Raw genomic sequence first — 26,239 nt, 5'->3', positions numbered from 1 at the left:
AACTCTTTATGTTGTAGCTGGTGTTTGACTGTAATCACATGGTGTCTGAAGTGTATCTACATGTCTGATACTACGATGCAAACATACTACCATATATAAATCATATAAGTGATCTTTAACCTGAGCGCGTCCAGACTCCGCCATGCTGTTTGTCCAGGCCGTCGTGTCAGCTGTCTTCTCCACCCCCCTCAACCCTTTCCTGGGCAGCGCCATTTTCATCACGTCCTATGTCCGCCCCGTCAAGTTCTGGGAGAGAGACTACAAGTAGGAAACAAAAATCAAAACTTCTCCATGTTCAGGTCTAATTCTGATTCTGGTTTTTATTCCTCCACGCCAGCGACAGTCAGGTCAGAGTGGCAGCCATTTTGTTTTCAGGTTGTCCGTCCGTCTCATTCTCGTGGACACGATATCTCAGAAACGCCTTCACAGAACTTCTTCAAATTTGGTATAAACGTTCACTTGGACTCAAGGATGAACTGATTAGGAATTGGTGGTCAGAGGTCAAAGGTCAAGGTCATGATGACCTCAGAAAACACTTTTTAGCCAGTACTCAAGACCTCACAGCAATTATGACAAAATTTCACACAAATTGATATTTTCTGTGACTCTGGATAAACAGGAAGTGACCTGAAACTAGTCTGAGTGTTGGAGGGATGCGACCACGAGGAAGTGGTTCTAGTTAATCTTTTCTTTCTTTCTTTCCTCCAGCACCAAGAGAGTGGATCACTCCAACACTCGGCTGGCCTCTCAGCTGGACAGAAATCCAGGTGATGACATGAGATTCAAGTTCATTTTCCCTTCTGTTCTTCACACTGTTGCTCCTGTTTCATTCCTCTCAGTAGTTCCTGCTTTGTGATTTAGACTCAAAGAACAAGTGTGTTTCTCCCAGAGAAAGCTTTAAAGCCTCAGTCTGTCCCAGTGGAGTCAGTGATACAACATTTTTTCTTTCCCTCTTCAGGCTCTGATGACAACAATTTGAACTCCATCTTCTATGAGCACCTCACCCGCTCCCTGCAGCACAGCCTGTGTGGAGACCTGCTCCTGGGGCGCTGGGGAAACTTCAGCACCGGGGATTGTTTTATCCTGGCCTCCGACTACCTGAACGCCCTGGTGCACCTCATAGAGATCGGCAACGGCCTCGTCACCTTCCAACTGCGAGGGCTGGAGTTCAGAGGTGAGAAGAGAAACAGGCGACATAGCACCAGTGGCTCAGATTTATTTCCAGCAGCCTCCAAGGTTACTGATTAATGAATGTGTGGCAGTCAAAGATACCCAGGCAAAAAAACAGGAAGTGGAACAGGTGTTATGGGGAGGGTGTTATCATCATCTTATTTGTCCAGGTTTAATAAACCTCCTGTTTTCCAGAGCAGGCTCAGCCAAACCCCGGGAGCTGTTTGCCCAGTACTCGACCCTTCCTGGATCATTAACCAGTTCCTCTGTGGCGTGAGCATTCCACCACAGTCGCCAGTTTTATTCTGCTTTATCTTCCTGTTGAACACCTGTGTGCTTTATCAGCTTTAATGTGTGTAGTTCAGCCAACAGTGCTGCTGACAACACACCTGTGACCCACAGTGACCTTTTTACAGAGTGCCATCAGCAGTGATCTTCTTATACAGCTGGGATTATGATGGATTCCCTCCTTTCACCTGTCTCTGTTTACCTTTTTATTCCTCCACACCGGCCACAGTTAGGTCAGAGCGGCAGCCATTTTGTTTTCAGGTTGTCAGTCTCATTCTCATGGACATGATATCTCCATTACATCTTGATGCAACATTCACTTGAACTGAGGGATGAACTGATTAGACTTTGGGGGTCAAAGGTCAAGGTCACAGTGACCTCAGAAAACACTTTTTAGCTGTTACTCAAGACTTCACACAAATGGATCATATTTACAATGACTATGTCACCTGGAACTAGTCTGAGTGGCGGAGGGATACGACCATGAGGAGGTGACTCTAGTTTGATAAAGTCCACAGAAAACAAAGGCAGTGTTGTGTTGTGAGCCTGATTGATTTCTGCTCCGCAGGAACTTACTGCCAGCAGAGGGAGGTGGAGGCCATCACTGAGGGGGTGGAGGAAGACGAGGGCTGCTGCTGCTGCGAGCCGGGACACCTGCCTCATATTCTGTCCTTTAACGCTGCCTTCGGCCAGCGCTGGCTGGCCTGGGAGGTGTTGGTCACCAAATACGTGCTGGAGGGCTACAGCATCACTGACAACAGCGCCGCCTCCATGCTGCAAGTGTTCGACTTGCGACGCATCCTCACCACCTACTATGTCAAGGTCAGTGTGGGGGCATCAGGCTGAAGAGCAGGTGTGACTTTTTAAATGCACGTTGACGTGATTTATACGTGATCTCTGGTCTCAGGGTATCATCTACTATGTGATCGCCTCCCCCAAATTGGAGGAGTGGCTGGCTAATGAGACCATGAGAGACGGCCTGCGGGGATGTGGTGAGAGGAACTACGTTGACCTGGATCCCACCTTCAATCCCAACATCGACGAGGACTACGACCACCGGCTCGCAGGCATCTCCAGGGACAGCTTCTGTGGGGTCTACCTGGCCTGGATCCAGTACTGCAATTCTCGAAGGGCCAAGGTAATGCTGGATTAGTCATGTACACAGTCTGACTCATTAAGGGTGGTATAATTAAACATGTTTTAATGAGTCCAGAAAGTTAATGAAGTTAATGAAGGTGCATCTTCAGCTCAGTGACACCAAATCCCAGGTCACTCTCACTGCCCCCGCTCAGGTCAGAGCTCAGTTTGACCCTGATCTCCTTGGTCCACTGGCTTCCAACTGAAAGTCCTGGAAACCCTGGAGTGAGATTCGACTGTGACTTCAAACTGTCCAACCACGTTTTTATCAGCTAGAGAATTGTCAAAATCAAGTCATTCCCGTCATTCACTGATCTGGAGAAGTTTATTCACACATTCATCTCATCACGTCTTAACTACTGCAAATGTCTCTCCCAGAAACCTCTTAATTCCCTTCAACTCAGACCAAACACTGCAGCTAGACACCAAACTGGATCCAAAACATTAATCATATTACACCCATATTATCGGCCTCCCGTGTCTTTTAGGATCCATTTTAAAATACCTCTCTGTCCGGTTTGGCACCGTCTTACATCTCAGACCTGCTCTCCCCTCATGAACAAAACTCTGTCCCAAAGTCTGGGCTAAAGACCAAAGGTGACTGTGCATCTGCAGTTAGAGCCCCCACACCAGAGTCGTCATTCAAGTCACTACTCAAAACACACCTGTATAAAGCAGCTTTTAATTCTTGATTTAAATACTTTTGTCTTTGGTTTGTACCTTTGGTTTAATTTTCTTTTGTTGCTCTATTGAGCTCATTGTTTTAACACATATTTGTACTGACTTTTATTGCTTTGTTTTCTTTTTAGGTTTGTACAGCTCGTTTTAACTCAGTTTTGAAAAGTGCTATATAAATAAAGTTATTATTATTATTACTGTATAAATAAAGTTATTACTATATAAATAAAGTTATTCTTATTATATAGATAAAGTTATTATTACTGTATAAATAAAGTTATTACTATATAAATAAAGTTATTATTACTGTATAAATAAAGTTATTACTATATAAATAAAGTTATTATTACTGTATAAATAAAGTTATTACTATATAAATAAAGTTATTATTATTACTGTATAAATAAAGTTATTACTATATAAATAAAGCTATTCTTATTATATAGATAAAGTTATTATTACTGTATAAATAAAGTTATTACTATATAAATAAAGCTATTCTTATTATATAGATAAAGTTATTCTTATTATATAGATAAAGTTATTATTACTGTATAAATAAAGTTATTACTATATAAATAAAGCTATTCTTATTATATAGATAAAGTTATTATTACTGTATAAATAAAGTTATTACTATATAAATAAAGTTATTATTATTACTGTATAAATAAAGTTATTACTATATAATAAAGCTATTCTTATTATATAGATAAAGTTATTCTTATTATATAGATAAAGTTATTATTACTGTATAAATAAAGTTATTACTATATAAATAAAGCTATTCTTATTATATAGATAAAGTTATTATTACTGTATAAATAAAGTTATTACTATATAAATAAAGTTATTATTATTACTGTATAAATAAAGTTATTACTATATAAATAAAGCTATTCTTATTATATAGATAAAGTTATTCTTATTATATAGATAAAGTTATTATTACTGTATAAATAAAGTTATTACTATATAAATAAAGTTATTCTTATTATATAGATAAAGTTATTATTACTGTATAAATAAAGTTATTACTATATAAATAAAGCTATTCTTATTATATAGATAAAGTTATTATTACTGTATAAATAAAGTTATTATTATTACTGTATAAATAAAGTTATTACTATATAAATAAAGTTATTATTACTGTATAAATAAAGTTATTACTATATAAATAAAGTTATTACTATATAAATAAAGTTATTATTATTACTGTATAAATAAAGTTATTACTATATAAATAAAGCTATTCTTATTATATAGATAAAGTTATTATTAGAGAGGAAGAAGATTTAAGGCTGTTTTGTTTGTAGCCTCTGGACAGTGAGAAGGACTCGGCTCTGGTGCTGCTCTGCTTCGGCCTGTGTGTGCTGGGGAGAAGAGCTCTGGGAACAGCAGCGCATCATATGTCCAGGTCAGTTAGTAACCTGTCTTATTAGAAGTATTCAGAGAGAGTTCACTGATGTCAGCCGAACAAGCAAATAGCAACATCTTCCTGATGTATTCATGCATTTAATGTTTCATTTGTAACTTTCAAAAAAATGATCAAATATATTATACTAATAAGTGATGACAAAAAGAAGATAAATGGTTTCAGTAACCTTTAGTTGTGCTTATATGTCTTTGCTCTTTTCTTTCCACCACAGTAATCTGGAGTCTTTCCTTTATGGACTTCACGCTTTATTTAAGGGAGATTTCCGCATCTCTTCAGTACGAGACGAGTGGATCTTTGCAGACATGGAACTGCTGAGGAAAGTGGTGGTGCCTGGAATCCGAATGTCTCTCAAGTTACACCAGGTGAGCGTCTGCAGTTGTCATGGCGTCGGGACGTTACCTTCAGCCTCGTTGAACGTGATCTGTAATAAATGCTTCACGTCCGTCTCTGTCAGGACCACTTCACATCCCCCGACGAGTACGATGAGCCGGCAGTTCTTTTCGAGGCCATCTCCACCCACCAGCAGAACCTTGTCATCGCTCATGAGGGCGACCCCGCCTGGAGGAGCGCTGTGCTCTCCAACGCACCCTCGCTTCTCGCCCTGCGCCACGTCCTCGATGAAGGAACCAACGAGTACAAAATCATTATGCTCAATCGACGATACCTCAGCTTCCGTGTCATAAAGGTGGAACTACACCAGATTTTAAAGATCATTTAAAAACGGATTCATTGATTTTCACTAGTATTTAATAAGAGCTTCCCTCGTGTGCTGCAGGTGAATAAAGAGTGTGTCCGCGGTCTGTGGGCGGGGCAGCAGCAGGAGCTGGTGTTCCTGAGGAACAGAAACCCAGAGCGCGGGAGCATCCAGAACGCCAAGCAGGCTCTACGCAACATGATCAACTCTTCTTGTGACCAGCCCATTGGTTATCCAATCTACGTATCTCCACTGACCACCTCCTACTGCAACTCACACCCCCAGCTTGGACACATCTTGGGGGGGCCCATCAGCATCGGGAATATCCGCAACTTTGTGGTCAGCACCTGGCACAGGTGTGTAGTTCAGTGTGGTACAGACTGTGTGCTGTGTTCATCCTTGTCACGTCTCTCTGTGTGTTTCATTCATCTTCTATTCTATTCTACACAAGGGCAATACAACAAAAATAATAATAACTATAACATTACGTTTCCTGTGCAGGTTACGGAAAGGCTGCGGCGCAGGCTGTAACAGTGGGGGGAACATTGAGGATTCAGATGCGGGGGGTCTGTCCTGTGGTAGTGGGAACGGGGCAGGTGGAGACTCCCAGCAGAGCTCAGTGTCACAGGGCGGAACCTCTGGTCCTGCCCCCCCTTACTCGTACCAGCCACACCCCCTGGGTAAGAACTCCTCCCTCTGATAACCACTAACATGAATACAGTTCTCTGGGTGGAACTGTGAGCCCTTTAAGATACGATACTGTCCTCTCTAATGAGCTTTAATGTTTCTGACGGTGACGAAGATTTTATCTGGATTCTGGAGCCTCGGTTGAACCCAGTTCTAGTCGGTACACGTGCAGGAGCGTTCTGGATCAGCTGGAGAGTCTCTGGAGACGTGTTGGGCAGCCTGATAATAACGAAGAAAAAGACAAATGCATAAACCAGTTTTTCTGCATCTTTCTGAGACAGGATGTGCCTGACGTCACGTAGGTGAGAAAAGGCAGAAATGTAGGATCCAGTGTTTGAGTAGCTTGACTCGGGACAGAGCTCCACGATGCCTCGCCCTCTGCTGCAACAAGTTTGGCTCTTTTTGCGGGACCGACCCTGCAATCGCAAATGTCCCTGACTGACTGACTGACTGATGGTACTTATAACGCTGGTCAGCGGAGTGCCGCGCTGCTCTGGTTTCCCGCCTGCTCGTGAACTGCAGGGAAGAGGAGGAGCACTTCCGATACACTGAGCCTCACTTCCATTACAGCAGATAAACTACTTTGATTCCATGTAACATTATTACTAAAGGAGGTTCAAGTCTGGCCTGTGGCGCTTTGCTGCATGTCTCCCTCCCTCTCTCTCCCTTCCTCTCTCTCTCTCTCTCTCTCTCTCACTCTCTCTGTCTCTTTCCCACTCCCTCTCCCTTCCTCTTCCTCTCTCTCTCTCTGAGTGATTATAAGTAAATCCAGCTGGAATCACGCCTCAGTCTTTGATTCATGTGTGTGATGATTTTGACGATGTGTCAGTTATAAGATCAGGGTATGACCAGAGGTCCAGACCTAGTCTAGTTTAAATGTGTTTCTGATGGTGTGCATCTAACTCTCCCTGTGGTCAGGCACCAGTCAGAGCTCCCAGTCTGTCCAGTCGGGGTTGGTGCGCCACTCTCCGGCCCGAGCCTCTGTTGCCAGCCAGTCATCCTCTTACCGCTTCAACAGCAGCCGTCACTCCTCCCTGCGCACCTCCACCACAGGCCTGGAGCCCTGCAGACGCTCCTCCACCAGCCAGCTGTCTCTACGCACACTCCCCACCTCCCTGCAGCTCCGGCTGGGCTCCACCTCTGACCCCGCTGGCCCCTCCGCCTCCCTGTCCAGCCACAGCATCCCTCCCTGCAAACGCCACACGCTGGTGGGCCTCCTGGGCAACGATGGCCTGTGCGGCACGGTGACAGATCCACTCAGCCAGCATCATCACCACCACCATCATCATCACCACCCGCAACAACACAACCCCACCGTCTCCACCGTGCGCAGAGATGACATCTCCTACAGAGTGCAGGTCTGTAAATCATCTGTACAATCATCAGAAAACAAACAGGGCAGTGGTACAGGTGGGGAGTGACATCATCAGTGTCTTTCATTAAGCTGTTGGTGTTTCTCATTTAGTATATCAGTATATCAGTATATCAATACATCAGTACATCAATATATCAGTGTATCAATATAGCTCTGTATCAGTCGTCCCTCTGAACACCAGCCCTCAGTAATGCTGTGATCTTCATTGTTGTGGTTCCTTGTCCAGATCGTGGACGTCGGTCAGGTGCTGGAGAACATCAACCTGTCGAAGAGGAAGGAGCTGCAGTGGCCTGACGAGACGCTGAGACTGAGGGCGGGACGGACCTGCTGGAGGGACTGGAGCCCTTCAGAGGGCATGGAAGGACACGTCAGTACCACTCAGAGAAATAGATCACAGTCTCTGACCTGCTCTGCTGTAGACGTTAGCTCTCTGTGAGCCTCTCTGTCATACACGTGTCATAAAGGTGGTGTGTTCCCTCTGCAGGTGATTCACCGGTGGGTGCCTTGTAGCCGAGACCCAGCCAATCGCTCCCATATCGACAAGACCATCCTGCTGGTACAGGTGGAAGAGAAGCTAGTGCCCATTATTGAGACTGGGATCATTGAGCTGGGGGCGGAGGTTTGAGACGAGCAAGCACACACACACACACACACACACACACACACAAACACACAGGACAAAGCCAGATGTCCCTGGCTTTCAGCAGGACTCAGGAGCCTGCAGACAAACAGGAAACGGGAGGCTCCCCCCACCCTGTTCCTTATCAATGAGGGGGCAGGAAGCCAGGGAAAAGTGCAAGCAGAGGCAGAGCCTACGTTCACCCAGCATCCTTTACTGCATCCACACACAGCCACAGTATCTGCCTTGCTTTGCGTCTCAGAAATGCTGCATGACAGAAACGACCCTGACGCTCTTTTAGTTCCTGCTACTGGTCATTCATTTCTATTTCTATGCATTTCATTGACTGTTTGTTGGCGACTCTGACAGAGCTGAGTATATCGAGCGTTTGGAGATTTTCTTTTTGTGTTTCATTTGTCTTTAAATAATTTGCCAAATAAGCCTGGTATTGAATATCTGCCATGGTTTCATACATGTGAGAGCTTTTTTTTTCGCTGCCAAGACGACGGAGAGCGTGGTGGTGAACAGACTGACGTCAGAGACATGACGGTGCTGTGTCATCAAAACTTCTCCGTTTCATTGTTGTCATTCCGTTTCAATTAGTTTGAAATTTGCAAGATTACTTTGCGCAAAGAAAAAAAAACTTGCACTACGATGTTTGTTGTTTAATTTACAGTGATGCACTACAATCTTTAGATAATATCACACTTTATTTATTACAGACTCTGAATGGCCATGGTTACCGATGCCTTGGGAATGAAAAAAAATGCAATCATCATTCTGTTTTCAGCCATTTTTATTTGACTATTTTATGTTTGATAAACTTGAAAATAACTTTTTACTGTATATTATTATATCTATATCTATATATAATATATATATATTTACACAAATATATATATATATAATGTAAATGTACAAAAAGATTTTGTTTTCGATATTTATTACTGTGAACATGGTATTTACACTTTGTTACATCTTTTTTTTTTTTCTTTTTGGGACAAAGGTTAATGTATTAAGGACCATTGGTTGAAAACAAGATGCCAGATTTTTGATGGACTGTTTCACTATTTAACTTAATTCTTTTCTATATGGAGAAATAAAAGTTTGATTTATTGCCGACATCTTTAACACGCCTCTTCTGATTGATTACGTATCGTTTTATTGATCCCTCCAAATCCCTTTTGATATGGAACAGACTAAAGAAAACAGAAGCTTCTGTTGTTCGTGAGTTTACAGTAGGTGTAGCATAAGCTGAGTCATCAACAGGAACGCAGGTGCAGTCAGCTGATCAGGGATTTTAGATCTTTCTGTAGTTATAAGATTGTTTATGGCAGAGTGAATCATATGACAGTTCTGTACTGTGCCCACTTTAATAGCTTATGAAGAACAGCTGTTACATAATGACATGCTGCAAACATGGTGCAGGACACTGCTCACTGTGAAGAAGTATCACATTCACATGCAGCACATTATTGTTTTTAGAATATTATATTTAGATCAAATTAATTATATGACAAGATCAGTGCTGGGTTACAAATAAATCTAAGCTGGTCGACAGGATAGTCTTAAAACAAAAGTCTGTATTAACACTGAAACGTGCCGTGATCCATTTGTTCAGGATTCTTACCTGAGGCGATTTCCTCCTAAAGCGATGGAGGCAAAATTTCAATTTTCTGAAACAGCCTCAGATGAGTTCAGATCAGAACAGTTTTGGCCCGTCATGAAGAATCTTTTTATGTCCTCAGTAAGATCACAGATCAGATCAGTGTAAGGAGTAAAGAGGTGGAGATGCAAGTGAAGAAGAAAAAAACCAACAATCAGTCAGAGATATTAAAGGTGATTATATGATAATCAACAGTTGGGTTTGTTCAAAAAGAGTCACATGCAGTGGTTGACTGATGAGACAGAAGATCGTTTGCATAATGAAGAAAAACACCTTTATGACTGCACAGCAAGTCCTGACCTTTCTCCAGGATGTAGGCATGCTTGTCAATGATGAAGAGAAGACGATTCACCACAGAATGTAAACCACCGGTGCACCTCAGAAACAGAAAGGCCAGGCTGCAGTTCTGATCAAACAAAAATCAAATGATAGAAAGTATGAGGAAGATAAAAGCATGTTACTTTGCCTGTCAAACATGGAGGTGGTTGTGAAATGCTGCCAGTGGAACTGGTATGTCCAGGTTCAGGTGTACAGGAGCATCTGTGGGGAAACTTACCATAACTTTATTTATGGAGCACTTCACATACAAGAGATGTAGCTCAAAGTGCTTTACAATGAAACAATCACATAGTACAATGAAATGAGGGCGGACTGAAGGACAATGGAAATCGACAATAGAAAAGACAGTAGCTGATAAAATATGTAATTGAAAGTAAAAACAGAAACCAGTAAGAATAGTAAAATATGAGAGGTGACAGGTTTTCATCTGTGGTTTTAAAATGTTCACTGAGTGTCTCTTACAGCTCTTGGCAGGTTTTCCATAGTTTTAGATCATAATTTAAAAAAGCTGCACTGCCTGTTTTCTTATGTGTATTTAAAAGTCTGACAGTAGAATTTCTGAGAGCTGGTGAAAGATTATAAAACCACAGAGAATCTGCAGTGTAGAGCTTTGAAAACAAGTAAAAGGACTTTAACATCTCTGAATCTGAAGCTAAAACCAGCTGATATGATCTTTCACAGTTCTGAATTAACTGGAGTTGTTCATTTTAGTGCTGTGAAAGAGCAGTAAATAGAGCAGTGCAATAATCTGGTCTATTAGAAATAAGAGCATGAATTCTCAACATCTTTATGGATTAGGAACGGCCACACTCTGCCAATATTTCTTAAATGATAAAAAGCTGTTTTGGTCACCTTCTTTATGTGTGAGTTAGAATTTCATTCAGAATCTAAACTAAAGCTTCTGATTCAACCTCAGCGGCCATGTTTATGAGAGAGTAGGGAGGGAGGTTCACTGTCTTCACCAGAATGTCAGCTTTTTTTTCCTTTTTTTTTTTTAAACCATCTTTATCAAGACGACTTGAGTCATTAACAAATATAAACAGACATCACAAATAAGTCTCTTGTTTTATAGTCCACTAGGAGGCACTGCATCGTCCTTCTCTATGTATAAAAAAATATATCTCAGCAAATAAATCATTACATATACAGTATGTGGAAGCAAAACAAGAAAGTGAAAAAGTTGCACAGAAATTAATTAATAATTAATAATTAAAAAAAAAAAAAAAGAATAAATTATATAAAGGAGGCGTTTTATATTACGTCCTGTATCAAGCTTGCAGTATACACCGATTTCTTATTGTTGATTAATTTCACAGTGTCTGTAAAGTTTTGTGATTCAGAGATGAATACAGTTGAACATGGGAAAGTCAGTGTCATCAGAAAACACACAGGTCGATACTTGTTGTTGCTCTTCAAATCACATGACTGTCTACAATCAGGCCCCGCCCCCCGCCTCCTCTGATTGGCTACTGCGGTAGAACTCCTATCATCGGTTTTTCCCAACGTCACATATAAATGTCCCGGTGACTCCTGCTCGGGAGGTTTGTGTAGCGGCTTCGCAGGTCTCTCTCCTTCATACGTCACTAAACAAAGGTAAACAAAGACAAGTCTCTTTTCTCTTTCGAGTTAAAGCCGCTAACTTTTATTTTTGGAGCGTGTTTTTGTCGTTTTCTCTTCTTCTCCGCTGTTTAAGTCACTCGTCTGGTTAGCTTGTTATGTTAACAGCTAGCGAGCTGACGGAGGGTGGATATCGTCATGTGACTCACGGACCGTCAGGTGTTAGACAGTTGTTGTTCGGTGCCTCTTCACGGTCCAGGTAAACCCGACTGTATTCAGAGACATTGTCCCTGTCGTCCTCCAGGAGCCTAGAACATGTGTCGGTCCGTCCTCGCCGTCCTGCTCGGCCTCAGTCTCGGGCTGGTGGACGCGTTTCCCTCCCAGCAGCCTGACGGAGGGAAGAACTGGGTGGTTATCGTGGCTGGATCCAACGGCTGGTTCAACTACAGACACCAGGTGAGAGAGACAGGGACACTACAGACACCAGGTGAGAGAGACAGGGACACTACAGCCACCAGGTGAGAGAGACAGGGACACTACAGACACCAGGTGAGAGAGACAGGGACACTACAGACACCAGGTGAGAGAGACAGGGACACTACAGCCACCAGGTGAAAGAGAGACAGGGACACTACAGCCACCAGGTGAGAGAGACAGGGACACTACAGACACCAGGTGAGAGAGACAGGGACACTACAGCCACCAGGTGAGAGAGACAGGGACACTACAGACACCAGGTGAGAGAGACAGGGACACTACAGACACCAGGTGAGAGAGACAGGGACACTACAGACACCAGGTGAAAGAGAGACAGGGACACTACAGACAGACACCAGGTGAGAGAGACAGGGACACTACAGACACCAGGTGAAAGAGAGACAGGGACACTACAGACAGACACCAGGTGAGAGAGACAGGGACACTACAGCCACCAGGTGAGAGAGACAGGGACACTACAGCCACCAGGTGAAAGAGAGACAGGGACACTACAGACACCAGGTGAGAGAGACAGGGACACTACAGACACCAGGTGAAAGAGAGACAGGGACACTACAGACAGACACCAGGTGAGAGAGACAGGGACACTACAGACACCAGGTGAAAGAGAGACAGGGACACTACAGACAGACACCAGGTGAGAGAGACAGGGACACTACAGACACCAGGTGAGAGAGACAGGGACACTACAGACACCAGGTGAAAGAGAGACAGGGACACTACAGACACCAGGTGAGAGAGACAGGGACACTACAGACACCAGGTGAAAGAGAGACAGGGACACTACAGACACCAGGTGAGAGAGACAGGGACACTACAGACACCAGGTGAAAGAGAGACAGGGACACTACAGACACCAGGTGAGAGAGACAGGGACACTACAGACACCAGGTGAGAGAGACAGGGACACTACAGACAGACACCAGGTGAGAGAGAGACAGGGACACTACAGACACCAGGTGAGAGAGACAGGGACACTACAGACACCAGGTGAAAGAGAGACAGGGACACTACAGACACCAGGTGAGAGAGACAGGGACACTACAGACACCAGGTGAGAGAGACAGGGACACTACAGACACCAGGTGACAGAGACAGGGACACTACAGACACCAGGTGAAAGAGAGACAGGGACACTACAGACACCAGGTGAAAGAGAGACAGGGACACTACAGACACCAGGTGAGAGAGACAGGGACACTACAGACACCAGGTGAGAGAGACAGGGACACTACAGACAGACACCAGGTGAGAGAGAGACAGGGACACTACAGACACCAGGTGAGAGAGACAGGGACACTACAGACACCAGGTGAAAGAGAGACAGGGACACTACAGACACCAGGTGAGAGAGACAGGGACACTACAGACACCAGGTGAGAGAGACAGGGACACTACAGACACCAGGTGACAGAGACAGGGACACTACAGACACCAGGTGAAAGAGAGACAGGGACACTACAGACACCAGGTGAAAGAGAGACAGGGACACTACAGACACCAGGTGAGAGAGACAGGGACACTACAGACACCAGGTGAGAGAGACAGGGACACTACAGACACCAGGTGAGAGAGACAGGGACACTACAGCCACCAGGTGAAAGAGAGACAGGGACACTACAGCCACCAGGTGAAAGAGAGACAGGGACACTACAGCCACCAGGTGAAAGAGAGACAGGGACACTACAGACACCAGGTGAGAGGGACAGGGACACTACAGCCACTAGGTGAAAGAGAGACAGGGACACTACAGACACCAGGTGAGAGAGACAGGGACACTACAGACAGACACCAGGTGAGAGAGAGACAGGGACACTACAGACAGACACCAGGTGACAGAGAGACAGGGACACTACAGACAGACACCAGGTGAGAGAGAGACAGGGACACTACAGACAGACACCAGGTGAGAGAGAGACAGGGACACTACAGACAGACACCAGGTGAGAGAGAGACAGGGACACTACAGACAGACACCAGGTGACAGAGAGACAGGGACACTACAGACAGACACCAGGTGAGAGAGAGACAGGGACACTACAGACAGACACCAGGTGACAGAGAGACAGGGACACTACAGACAGACACCAGGTGAGAGAGAGACAGGGACACTACAGACAGACACCAGGTGACAGAGAGACAGGGACACTACAGACAGACACCAGGTGACAGAGAGACAGGGACACTACAGACAGACACCAGGTGACAGAGAGACAGGGACACTACAGACAGACACCAGGTGACAGAGAGACAGGGACACTACAGACAGACACCAGGTGACAGAGAGACAGGGACACTACAGACAGACACCAGGTGACAGAGAGACAGAGAAACTACATGAGACATGAATAAGTGGAAACTGCATGACTCACTTGTTTCTCTTTGGTTTTTGATAAGATCTACTTTCCCCTCAGATCAGTCACTTCTCCTCTCAGGGCGTTAAAACCCTCAGGCTGAAGTCAAAAGTCAGAATAACCTCCTCTAACTTCTTTCCATCTGATGGAAAACATCATGAGGTGAAAGATGTGAAGGAGAATTCATCAGGACTGAGGAAAAGAATCTGACTGAATTTATTTTAACTAACTTTATTTATAACACATTGGATGAATCCTCCTTTAACCACAGAAACAAACAGAAACAGAAATGTTGAAATAAGAAAAGCACAAATGCAGAAAGTTGAGCCATTAAAATAATAATTGAATAGAAATAATACGCTGAGAATGAATGATATTCAGACAGAACTTTATAGTTTCCTGACATTTCTATACATATGTTAACTAGAGCAAATGAATGTTTAGGTCTTTACACAATTGGAGGGGATTTAGTGAAACAACATTAATGTATAGACTACAGTATTTAGTTCTGATGATGATGATGATGATGGAACTATAGATTCATCAGCTCGTTCTTCATGACGACTCCTGACTGATTGAAAGAGAAGAAATCTATATTTATGGATCTGAGCTTCAGTCCATCAGACAGAAACAGCTGCTCTGATCTTTCTACATTTGTGGTTCTGCTGCGGTTTCAAATGTTGCTGCAGCAAGGCATTGTGGGACGGCATGTCTCCTTTCCTTTGGTAAGGGACGCTCCAGTGTTTCCTAAAGGAGATCAGATAGGAAGAATAGCTCTGATCATGAAGCTGCTCAGGTACCTCGGGTCATTTCACTCACTTTGAGCCTTAACGATAACGAGCTGCTGACCTGTTCTTCCTCTCTCCTCTCTCAGGCCGATGCTTGCCATGCTTACCAGATTGTCCACAGGAATGGGATCCCGGACGAGCAGATAGTGGTTATGATGTACGATGACTTGGCTCAGAGTCAGGAGTGAGTTGGCCTCTTTGTTTCTGTGAAGCAGATCTCTGTGATACAGTGACTTCTTCTTTGCTCTTAAAAAAAACACTCATTGTACTTGTTAGTTTTTGACCTTCATTCTTCCTCATTTGTAAGTTTGTAGAATGTGACTGTGTGTCAAACACTGTTTCTGAATGTGATACAGAAAACCAAATCTTAAATCACATGTTCACAGTCGCCAAGGTGACGTCTTCACATGTTCTGTCTGAAAACATGTGTCAAGGAAAAGCAGCAAAGTTGAGGCTGTGCAGAAGTTCTTTTATTTACTAAAATGATCAAATTAATTATCAAATAGTTGCCGATAATTTTTCTGCCAATTGACTAGTCAGTTAATTGACTAATAGTTTCAGCTCTAACTCTCTTTGGTCACTGTTTACAAGCTGTATGATATATGTTGTCTAAGATATTCCTGTATTAGTCCCACACTGGGGAAATCTGCAGCGTCACAGCAGCAAAGTGACAGAACAAGAAAGAAAAACAGCAAAATGTCAGTAAGAAATACTTAGAAAGAGAAATAGATAATAATATGTGTACAAAAAGTATTTAAAAAATAGCATATATATTACATCTTACAGAACTAAGCACTGAAGTTATTTAATAAGGAAAACAAGCTTTTTTTAGGGTCAAATTAAACATAATGTGTGTGTTTCAGTATTATCAGTAAGGTCTGGTCATATGTAAGTAGAGCTGAGAGTCATCAATGAATTTATTAGCTGACATAATTAATCTGTAACTGCTCAGACAGTACAATCACAACTGATCGTTCCAGCTCCAAAAACCATAAACTGTCACGTACATTTTCAGTGACCAGACCACCAGTCAAGAAAATAATGAATAAGCATATAAATCATTAATGATATAATGATCATTTCTTATCTGTGAGAGTAATCACACTCGTGTGGGCTCCGTCAGTGTCCGAGCTGAAGAGACTCACAGAGTCACGAGGAACTCATTTTAGTTTTCCTTCAGGGCTGTGACTGATATTCCTGACATGAGCCGGGAGAGAGCAGCAAGTTCAGTCAGGGTCACTGTTACAGTGTGACAGTAAAACAGTCATGATCTTTAGATTAAATCATAAAAACCTGCTCAAATGTTTGAAGAAGTTCAATCTTTTGTCTGGATCAAGACTCCTGTGGAATTTAGAGGCAGAAGAAGAAAATGCTAATAACAAAATACAGAACACGGTTTTTACGCAACAAAAAACTTGACTAAACAATCAGTTATAGATTGTTTCAGCCAACATTAGCTTTTAGTGCGAGTCAGCTTCAGCTGATGACTTTGTGATAAGCAGAAGAAATGGTTTTTGGATGGAGCTCACGTGTAAAGATGAAAGTTGATTGATCTGTAATAATCAAAGACAGTTTGAGGATCTGGTTATTATTGTTCAGCACTGTTTCCACATCTGAAAATACTCTGACATGATGTAGGTCAAGTTTCTGTGAAGTTATGCAACTTTGTATGTTTTATATCCGTATCACACTCTTTCATGGCCGACATTATTATCAGCATGTGTTATGGTTAATAAATAACTTGTATTATAACAATAGTGCAGCTCACAGTGTCTCATAAAGACTGATATCTGTTAGTTTATTTGCTGTGAAATGATGTGTCATGTGACGCAGACGTTGATCACACTGTAACGCTGCAGTTTTCTACATTAATGTCGTTGTTGAGAATTACACAAAGAGAATCTGCAGCTGTGGAGCTCCGTCACCTGATCACTGAATATTGCATCATGTCATCAGTTTCACTTCCCTCCGTAAGTCTGAACCTTGTTTCTGCTTCCAGTAACCCCACCCCCGGGATACTGATCAACAGGCCCAACGGCACAGATGTGTACAAGGGAGTTCCTAAAGATTACACTGGGGAGGTGAGAGCAAATATTTTTACTGGAGCAAATCTGTGCTGTTCATAACTAGTTCATTACCTGCAGTAGATCATGATCATTGGCTCCCAGTCAGGAAGTGTCAGAGTGAAGAGCTGCGGTGGGTGGGGCCATGAGAAAAACACCTGTTAGACACTTTTAAAAACGAAACAATCTGTTTAAATGAAGCTTCGTGTAGAAGATTTTTCTTTTCATCTTTATCTTCCTGTGAAAAACAACTCTTTCCTTTGGCACTACATTTTTCAACCACTGAACTACCGTATCCCTACGCACAAGCACACCTTCAGCGTGCTCTGTATTACCCCCCTTTCTGATTCACTCAGCAGGATTATACAGCGCTCTGTCGAACTGTCCCTTTAACGACTTCTCACTGTCTCTCTGCAGGACGTGACCCCAGAAAACTTCCTGGCTGTGCTGAAAGGCGACTCCTCAAAAACCAAAGGTGGCTCAGGAAAAGTGTTGAAGAGGCAAGTACAAAGAAGAAGAAGAACAAACACAAGAGAAGGGAGAGTTGAATGTGACAGCAGACAGTACAGGTACATGAGAGAACCATGGTTCATCATGTTTGTTGTTTCTGACCTCGCTCTCTTTGTTTTGGCAGCGGTCCCAATGATCATGTGTTCGTGTATTTCACTGACCACGGGGCTCCTGGTATTCTGGCTTTTCCTGATGATGATGTGAGCACTTTTTACTTCCTGCTCTCACTACTGTTCACGTATGTCACGAGCTGACGGTCTGTGAAACATCCTGTGTTAGGGATGAAATGTTCAGTGTGAGAAGATACTCAGACAGTCACTGAAACCTTTGATATCTTAAAGATTTAAACCTGGTTTTCTATAAAACTCTTTTTTCTTTGCAGCAGTCGACACCTTTAGTCAGTGAAATATTAAAACTGCGATCAGATGGATTGTGAAATTCGGTTCAGACATTCATTAAGATGAATCCTGCTGCTCTGACTTTTCCTCCAGTGTCAATATGAGATTGATTTTAAATGTAATTTTTAAGTATACAGATATCTGTACCTGCTTCAGTCCAGTAACTCTAGCTTCCTGATTCCTTTACGTTTCATTTAGCGCCATCATCGGGTCATGTCAAGTCTTTGTTTGTCCAAACTTTGGTTTATGACCAAATCCCTGCAGAGCTGACACCCCACCGGCTCAGTACTCTGGGTTTGGTACTTATGAGTAAATCTTAGCTAAGACACTCAACAGTCAATATTTCACCAGTTAATGAAAAAATATCAGAGGAGAGGTCTGTGTCCTCGTTCCTATGACTGAATCATTCAGAACAACGTCATGACCTCAGTGTCGTATTGTTTTATACAACAGTTCCACCAGCGCCATGTTAGTTAGATAAACAACATGACTTTATTTATAACTGTTTATATGAGTCACATGGTTCTCTCTCTCTCTCTCTCTCTCTCTCTCTAGCTCCATGTTGAAGATCTCCAAGAAACCATTAAATATATGCACGAGAACAGGAAGTACAAAAAGGTCCACACCAACATGTCCTGCAGTACGAGTCAGTGATTCACTGGCATCATCAGGTGATGGTGATGGTCGTCATCTTTTTTTTCTCACACACACACTCACTTATATTTACAGATGGTGTTCTACATTGAGGCGTGTGAGTCTGGGTCAATGATGAACCATCTGCCTGCTGACATTGACGGTGAGTTGAACTTTACCTCATCAGAATCACTGCCAGGAAAACCGAGCGATCGTGAACGTCAAGCTCAGCGTTATTGCTCGTCACGTGCTCAGCCTCATGTGATGAACAGGATGTGGACTAAAGTTCTGGTTTTCATTGTGCAACCAAAGATGATTTTACTCACACACTGTTTTTTATAATCCCACCCCCACCCATATACAAAGTAAGTAGATAAGAGAACAGAATAAAATATAAATACAGCAAGGGATGCAGCAAGTACAATATCTTTTATAATATCAAATTGAACAAACAATTAGAAAAAGGAAAAAAGAGAAGGAGACTGAAAAAATTAAATAAATATAGGGAATCGAGTTCAAGTCCATCAGAGTGGATTATTTGATGACGGGCAGCAGCGTACAGGAACCAAGGAGTTTCATTGGGCCATGTTGAACATCAGGGTTCTCCACAGAGCTGGAACAGGACGGGGTCACTTCAAGGAGCTCTGAAAGTGTCTCACATACAGAAGTCCAGTAAACTGCTAACATGGGGCAGCTCCAAAAAGTATGAAGAGAGGAAGACAGAATCATTTTACAACAGTTGCATGCTGGATCTGTGTCTGGGATTCTCTTTGACAACCTCTCTTTAGTCCAGTGTGCTCGATGCAGTTACTCTGTAAAAGACCAGGCCTTCACATATAGAAGAGGTGTGGACCTGTTCTGATGTAGGATCTACACACTGGTGCTTAGAGCTTCAGGTGTTTGTGTGTTAGCTTCATGGAAACTAACAGGAGGGTGTTTGTTTGTTTGTCCAGTGTACGCCACCACAGCAGCCAACTCTCATGAGTCCTCCTACGCCTGTTACTATGACGAGAAGAGGGACACGTACCTGGGCGACTGGTACAGCGTCAACTGGATGGAAGACTCTGACGTGGTGGGTGACGTTTCCCTGCTCTTTGTCATATTTTGAGTGTAAAGTAACATATATGTAATATATTTTACAAAGACTAACTTCAGATTAATTTTCAATTACCACTCCAGAGTTTTAATTTTCACCCTTCACGTTTTACTGTCTTATTTGTATTCTGGGGGAGAGTGGATGAGAAGACGGATACCTTCCTTATATCTCTTTGTTTCAATATGAAGCTACAACCAGCTGCTAGATAATTTAGTTCAACATAAAGACTGTAAACAGGAGCAGCTGGCTCTGTCCAGTAACATTCACCAAACAGGATCTTTTTATTAATTCATGAGAACAGCAAACTGTTTTCATATCTGAATATATGCTGTCCAATCTGTTTATTCACTGTTCCAAACACCTGAAGCCAGAAAGGCAGGAAAAAGAAGTGTTGAAAGTTTCAGCCGCATTGACTTGTTTTAAGACCTGGTCATTTGCATACACATGTGACACCTGTCGGCTACAACATACATGGGCATCCCAAACAGGAACTAGAACTTCATCAGTGGAAAGCACCAACCAAAGTGTAAATCTGTGACCCATGACGTATCATTTTGACTGTTGCACTGTATTTTTGGAAATGTTTTGTTGCTTATAAAACAGTTCCGTCTGTGATGATGATGATGTCGATGATGATGTCCTTTCCAGGAGGACTTAACCAAAGAAACTTTGCTGAAGCAGTTCAAGATCGTGAAGACTCACACAAACACCAGCCACGTGCAGCAGTACGGCAACAAGGTGAGAGCAGAACCAACAGATACTCGACCTGTTAGTTTCATCTCTGTGACTGGAGGGGAGCTCACAGGGAGACCACATGTTTGACTCACGTAGAGTTTCTTCCCTCTCTACAGACAATGGCCCACATGAAGGTGATAATGTTTCAGGGTAACAACAAAGCAAACAGCCCCCCCGCCCCTCCACTGACACTGCAGCCAGTGACCAATCTGGATCTGACCCCAAGCCCTGACGTTCCTCTGGCCATCCTCAAGAGGAAGCTGATGGCCTCCAACGACATCAGCATTGCGAGGGGCCTGCTGATGGAGATGAACGCCCACCTCAAGGTAACGTCCAGGACGCTGCGTGTTTCAGGTACCGTTTGGACGATGGAGTATGCCCTCAGGTTCGTGACAGATTCTGACAGTGTGTGAACGTGTGTGTTCAGGTCAGGGAGATGCTGGCTGAGATGATGCACCGAGTGGTGGAGAGGGTGACGGGTGACAAGATGAAGGCGGAGGAGGTTCTGAACGACAGAGCCGACCTGTCCCAGCATCAGTGCTACAAGGCTGCGGTCCAGCACTACAAACACGAGTGCTTCAACTGGCACAAAGCTGAGGTAGAGCTCCGGCCCTGTTCTCATGGTTCATTAGTCACAGTCACTGTTAAAGGGGAAGCACCACAACTGTCTCACATGAGCACAGACCAGATCCACTTTCAGTTTACAGTCAGCTGACACTAATCTGAGAGACAGAAGGAGTTTTAGTTCTTACATCATGAATTTATGAAAAGCATGTGAAGCATTAAAGTCTCAGGTGAAAACAATTCTGTGTTTTCATTCTGAACATTTTCTGTGAGGTTTCATCTGCACAGATTTGTCTTTCATGAGTTGCTTGTTGAATAGCACCTGTTCATGAGGAGGTGAATGGATGATTTGCATAACCAACGCCCACAAATTGCCACATAAGGCTTCCTGTTGTGCACTGCAGCCATAGACTTCCTAGTGTGTTAATGGTAACCTTAACAATGGTCTGTTCTCCTCATGAGTGACACAGACAAGTCAACGTGTCTATTTTCACACTTCAAGTTTAATTCACAAAACTGGCATCAGAGGGGAATGTCCCGTGTTCAGTGACATAACGAAGAGGGAACAGTTTGGCATTAACATCAGCTGCTGAAAAAGACGTGGGTAAAGAAAGCTTGAGGCTGCTGTTGCTCTGGATGATCAGGAAGTGAAGAGTGACGGGGTTCATTAGGACGATATTCATGATCATTTTCCCCACCAGGTAACGTAGTTGTCGTTTTATGCAACTGTGTTACCTGAACTATTTTAATAATTAATAATTAATTCTTAATCAGATCTGGTTCCAACTATTCCAATTATAGGATTTCCTGTTTTATATCAGTGTAAACTGAACAAACATCAAACAACTGATCAGTGAATAAGCTTTTGTATTAACTTGAAATAATTGAACATCCTGTATCAAAAGTTTCATAAAATAGATGAGGAACATAAAGAAGTGTCATGCAGGAAGGTGTTATTGCTCTGTTCATCAGAGATATCAGGAGTTTAGAGAAGATGTGATGACGACACAGGGAGCAGCTCTAAACTTCTGACCAGATCAGGAAGTTATATTTAAATACTCTGTGTTTCTTATTCTGTATAAAATGAAACACAAATACTTTGATGCGGCTGTGAATTTATTCAGAAAATGTTCAACGTTTCAGGAACAAACACAACAGGCGAAAATAAAGTTTGTTCATTAACATTTAAAGGGTGATGTCCTGAAGCTCAGACTGTGGGGATACTTGTGACCCGTGATGTCCTCTTGTTTTTCAGTATGAATACGCTCTGAGACATCTGTACGCTCTGGTCAACCTGTGTGAGAGAGGATACTCTGCAGACAGGTACGTCTACGGTCCAAACTTCAACACATTTTTATCTTTATAAACTTTTTTTTGTTTTGTTTTTTTTTGTGCAAAACCATTTGTTGTTAAATTGATGTGTTGTTTCATAGAAATAAACTGTATTGTGAATAATCCATGAAGCATTTAAACCCTAAGTCAACCAAAAAGGTCAAACAGTCACGGCTCCAGCTTCTCAAATAGGATTTGCTGCTTTGTAAAGAAACAGATTCTACTGTGCCCTGAATATCTGGGTTTCAGACTACAGTTTTGAAAAAGAAGACATCTTCTTGGACTCTAGGATCTTTGGCTTTTTTACCATTTAATAAAATGTACACACTTACAGAAATTCAGTGAAAAGATGTAATTATAAAATAAAAGTTTTTAAATGATCTTTAAAAACATTTCCCCACATCCATTTTAATTTCTCTTGTATTACGTCACTGTGATAAACCAATGATCAGAACTTTTTGTTGTCGCCGGCCAGACCACATCATTACTTGTTACTATCTCAGTCTGATTGTGCGATAAAAGATCATATCCATGGCAAAAAACTGGAGAATCAAAATGGAGAGCTGGTTAGAAACAGGAAGAGTTAAAGGAGAGAGAGTGGACATTGTAATTAGGATTTGGCCTCTGTGTTGTAATGGGTTCGGATGTGGGCCATGAGCTGGAAAAGGTTGGGATCTACTGCACTAACAGAGGAATTGCAGCCATGTGACAAACAAAGAAAAAAGTCTCTGGCCTCGGTGAAAGGTTTGATTCTGAAGTGAATGAGTTTTGTTTCTCTCTGCAGCATCCTGCTGGCCATGGACTCTGTGTGTCATTACAGCAAGTGAAAGGATTTATGCAAACCCAGAAAACCCAGATCAGACTGCCTCTTCCACGTGGGAAGGCCGGAGAGGATGATGCTTCTCTTTGCGCTGTCTTCAAATCAATCTGACATTATTGTTTTATCAACGCGCCATAACACTTACAACCTGTGATGGTTTTTGATTTTTACTCTGAATTTTTAAACTTGTTTTATGATGAATTGCACTATCACTGTAGAGGGTTTGTGGATGATGTTTACTCCCTCTGATTTTCTGTTTTTTATTTACATTTTTTGTTTTAAACACATAGGATAGACAATTAAGACATGGAATTAGTGTAAATTTGTTCTGCTCAAAGCTTTATTTGTGGTATAAGATGCCTGGCATGAATGTTCGATTGACATTTAAAGGACATACCACTAAATATTGAATGTTTGTTGAACCTCAAGAGACTGTGTTATAACACAGGGATCTTGAAATAAAATCTAACACACCAAAACTGCTAAAAAAAAATGACTCGTACTTGTGGATATTCAGGGCAGGTTTTTATTCTTCCTTAACATCAAAATGACACATTTCTTAAGTGATTTAACACATGATGGTATTCTTAACTCATTAACAGTGGCCGGTTTTCAGAGGGGGATTTGTATTGTGTCCAAATAGGTCTATATTCCTATGATCAAAAATCCTTTTAAGTGTGCAGTCCTCTGACAGACAGGTACACCCACATGCATCCTCTTTCACCTGAACCTGTGTCAGCTTTATGGGGATTTTGATCTCTCTGTGAGCTCATTCATATGTTTAACAGGATGACAGTTGGCCCAACTGGAAATGGACTTGGGTTTGAGACTTTACCCCATTAAAAAATATCTTCTTCAGAAGGAGCACTGGGCACTGTTTCAAATCACAAACACATTTTATCAAAGTTAAAATGTTTTAGAATTTTCCCCAATGTCAAAATGAGTGATGGAAATACAAAAAATGATTTGACTACTGTTAAGACGTATAATCACTTGTATGAATACCATTAAATATTATTAATATTGAAAGGGTTTCATTTAACTTTTGTATTTGATTGCCAATTAGTGCTAAGCACAAAGTATAGCAGCTGCTATCAATTCATTAGTTTTGCAGTTATGTGGTTCTAAAGTATTGAACCTACTGAAGAATTGACCTGAGGATGGTGCTAAAGGAATGACTGTTCAAAGGAATGTTTTGTGATTTACTGATATCTTCTTCTGTGTTGGGTTTGGGTTAGCAGGTCAAAATAGTCGGTGGTGATGACATTCCCATCAGCCTCAGCTGTACTTAATGTTTAGTTTGTGCCCCTTGCCACAGTTTTGGCTGACTGGATATGGGTGGAGGTTTTTGACAGTTATGTCAAGGAAGAAATACTAAATTCAACAATATGAAATAGTGAAATTATGACATCTAGTGGCAAAAAGTTACCTTACATGTTAAAAAAACCAAATAAATATACAATATATCTACATGTACCTACATACACCCATATGTACATACCTAAATATGTACATATATACATACATACCTACAACACATACATGCTTGTGTACATACATACAAATCTATATATCACCAAGTAAAGTCATGAAAAAAAGTGTGATAGAACATGTTGACTTTGTGTCTCAGTGTCTTTTGCAGCAGCAGCTTTGATTGGGTTTATATAAAGACTGGAGGTTTTTGTAACCACACTGATGTTTGTGATGTCTGCGGGAAAAAAAAAAATCACGTTTTCTTCAAGTTGTGTATATTTTTCCATGTTTCTAATAAAAAAACTGTGTAAATTCACTAATTCTGCCACAGTATGACACTGACACAAAATGAATGATAATACTGAACAAACAAGTACATGTATACAAAAAACATACATACAACCATACATATATATGTACATACATAAACAGAAACATGATAGAGTAGTAAGCTATAAAAAAACTCAGAATATTTAAGTATATAACATCATAGTATAGGAATGCATAAAACTGCACAGTATAGTGAGTCGTAAAAAGTCATAAAAATGTCATAGGCATGAAAATGTCAATAAACATAATAGTATAATAAGGCATGAAAATGTAAAAGAATAAAATTTTAAAAAAATGAAAATTTAATAAAATATATTCCTTTTTAAGATATTGTACATAAATGCATAGAAAATTTAAAAAGTCACAGTATAGTAAGTCATAAAAAGTCAGAGCATAGTGAGACTCAAAAAGTCATTTTACAATAAGGAATAAAAAATATTCATAAAATGTCATAGTATATTGTATAAGTCATTGTACATTAAAGCATAAAAGATATTTAAAAAGTCATAGGATAGTAAGGCATAAAAAGTCATAAAAAAGTCAGAGCATAGTAAGTCATAAAAAGTAATAAAAAAGTAATTTTACAATAAAGCATAAAAGATTTTTAAAAAGTCACAGCATAGTAATTCATGAAAGTCATAAAATATAAGGTATAAATAAGTATAAAAAAGTCACACAATAGTAATTCATAAAAAGTCAAAGTATAGTAAGGCATAAAAAGTTATAAAAAAGTCACAGCATAGTAATTCATAAAAAAGTTATAGTATAATAAGGCATAAAAAAACATTAAAAAAAAACATTGTACAATAAAGCATGAAAGATGTTTAAAAAGTTGGTATAGTAAGGCATAAAAAGGTATAAAAAAGTCACACCATAGTAATTCAATAAAGGTCAAATTATGGTAAGGCATAAAAAGTTTAAAAACTTCATAATATAGTAAGGCATAAAAACGTCATAATATAGCAAGGAATGAAAACTCATAAAGACAACATAG

The 26,239-nt window shown here is 41.5% G+C and overlaps 2 protein-coding genes across 3 annotated transcripts in view; both read left to right on the top strand.

Moving 5' to 3' along the window:
• pcnx1 (pecanex 1) overlaps nucleotides 1–9,220 on the top strand; it is a 35,262-nt gene extending 26,042 nt beyond the window's left edge. For both annotated transcript variants that reach the window (XM_056393487.1, XM_056393486.1), the window contains exons 24-36: nucleotides 135–264; nucleotides 709–767; nucleotides 959–1,174; nucleotides 2,027–2,280; nucleotides 2,366–2,596; nucleotides 4,593–4,693; nucleotides 4,926–5,076; nucleotides 5,169–5,399; nucleotides 5,490–5,764; nucleotides 5,910–6,088; nucleotides 7,014–7,453; nucleotides 7,697–7,837; nucleotides 7,955–9,220. In XM_056393487.1, coding sequence (XP_056249462.1) covers nucleotides 135–264; nucleotides 709–767; nucleotides 959–1,174; nucleotides 2,027–2,280; nucleotides 2,366–2,596; nucleotides 4,593–4,693; nucleotides 4,926–5,076; nucleotides 5,169–5,399; nucleotides 5,490–5,764; nucleotides 5,910–6,088; nucleotides 7,014–7,453; nucleotides 7,697–7,837; nucleotides 7,955–8,095 — 2,549 coding nt within the window. In that variant the 3' untranslated portion in view covers nucleotides 8,096–9,220. The remainder of the gene's footprint in view (nucleotides 1–134; nucleotides 265–708; nucleotides 768–958; nucleotides 1,175–2,026; nucleotides 2,281–2,365; nucleotides 2,597–4,592; nucleotides 4,694–4,925; nucleotides 5,077–5,168; nucleotides 5,400–5,489; nucleotides 5,765–5,909; nucleotides 6,089–7,013; nucleotides 7,454–7,696; nucleotides 7,838–7,954) is intronic.
• A 2,350-nt stretch (nucleotides 9,221–11,570) lies between these two features.
• Nucleotides 11,571–25,231, top strand: lgmn (legumain). Its single transcript, XM_056393582.1, has 14 exons — nucleotides 11,571–11,687; nucleotides 11,956–12,107; nucleotides 15,378–15,475; nucleotides 17,291–17,372; nucleotides 17,772–17,854; nucleotides 17,989–18,064; nucleotides 18,818–18,880; nucleotides 18,992–19,058; nucleotides 19,849–19,967; nucleotides 20,640–20,729; nucleotides 20,843–21,052; nucleotides 21,154–21,324; nucleotides 22,546–22,613; nucleotides 23,407–25,231. The coding sequence occupies exons 2-14, from the start codon at nucleotides 11,967–11,969 to the stop codon at nucleotides 23,447–23,449; spliced, it is 1,311 nt and encodes a 436-aa protein (XP_056249557.1). The 5' UTR covers nucleotides 11,571–11,687; nucleotides 11,956–11,966; the 3' UTR covers nucleotides 23,450–25,231.
• The last annotated feature ends 1,008 nt before the right edge of the window (nucleotides 25,232–26,239 follow it).

This window comes from Seriola aureovittata, chromosome 13, assembly GCF_021018895.1.
Source record: "Seriola aureovittata isolate HTS-2021-v1 ecotype China chromosome 13, ASM2101889v1, whole genome shotgun sequence".
NCBI lineage: Eukaryota > Metazoa > Chordata > Actinopteri > Carangiformes > Carangidae > Seriola > Seriola aureovittata.
This window is presented reverse-complemented; position numbering and strand designations above follow the sequence as displayed.

Coding starts and splice junctions, on each gene's coding strand:
- lgmn (XM_056393582.1), top strand. CDS start 11,967: ATGTGTCGGTCCGTCCTCGCCGTCCTGCTCGGCCTCAGTCTCGGGCTG. Junction 15,476..17,290: donor GACTTGGCTCAGAGTCAGGA/GTGAGTTGGCCT, acceptor TTCTGCTTCCAG/TAACCCCACCCCCGGGATAC. Junction 20,730..20,842: donor TGCAGCAGTACGGCAACAAG/GTGAGAGCAGAA, acceptor CCCTCTCTACAG/ACAATGGCCCACATGAAGGT.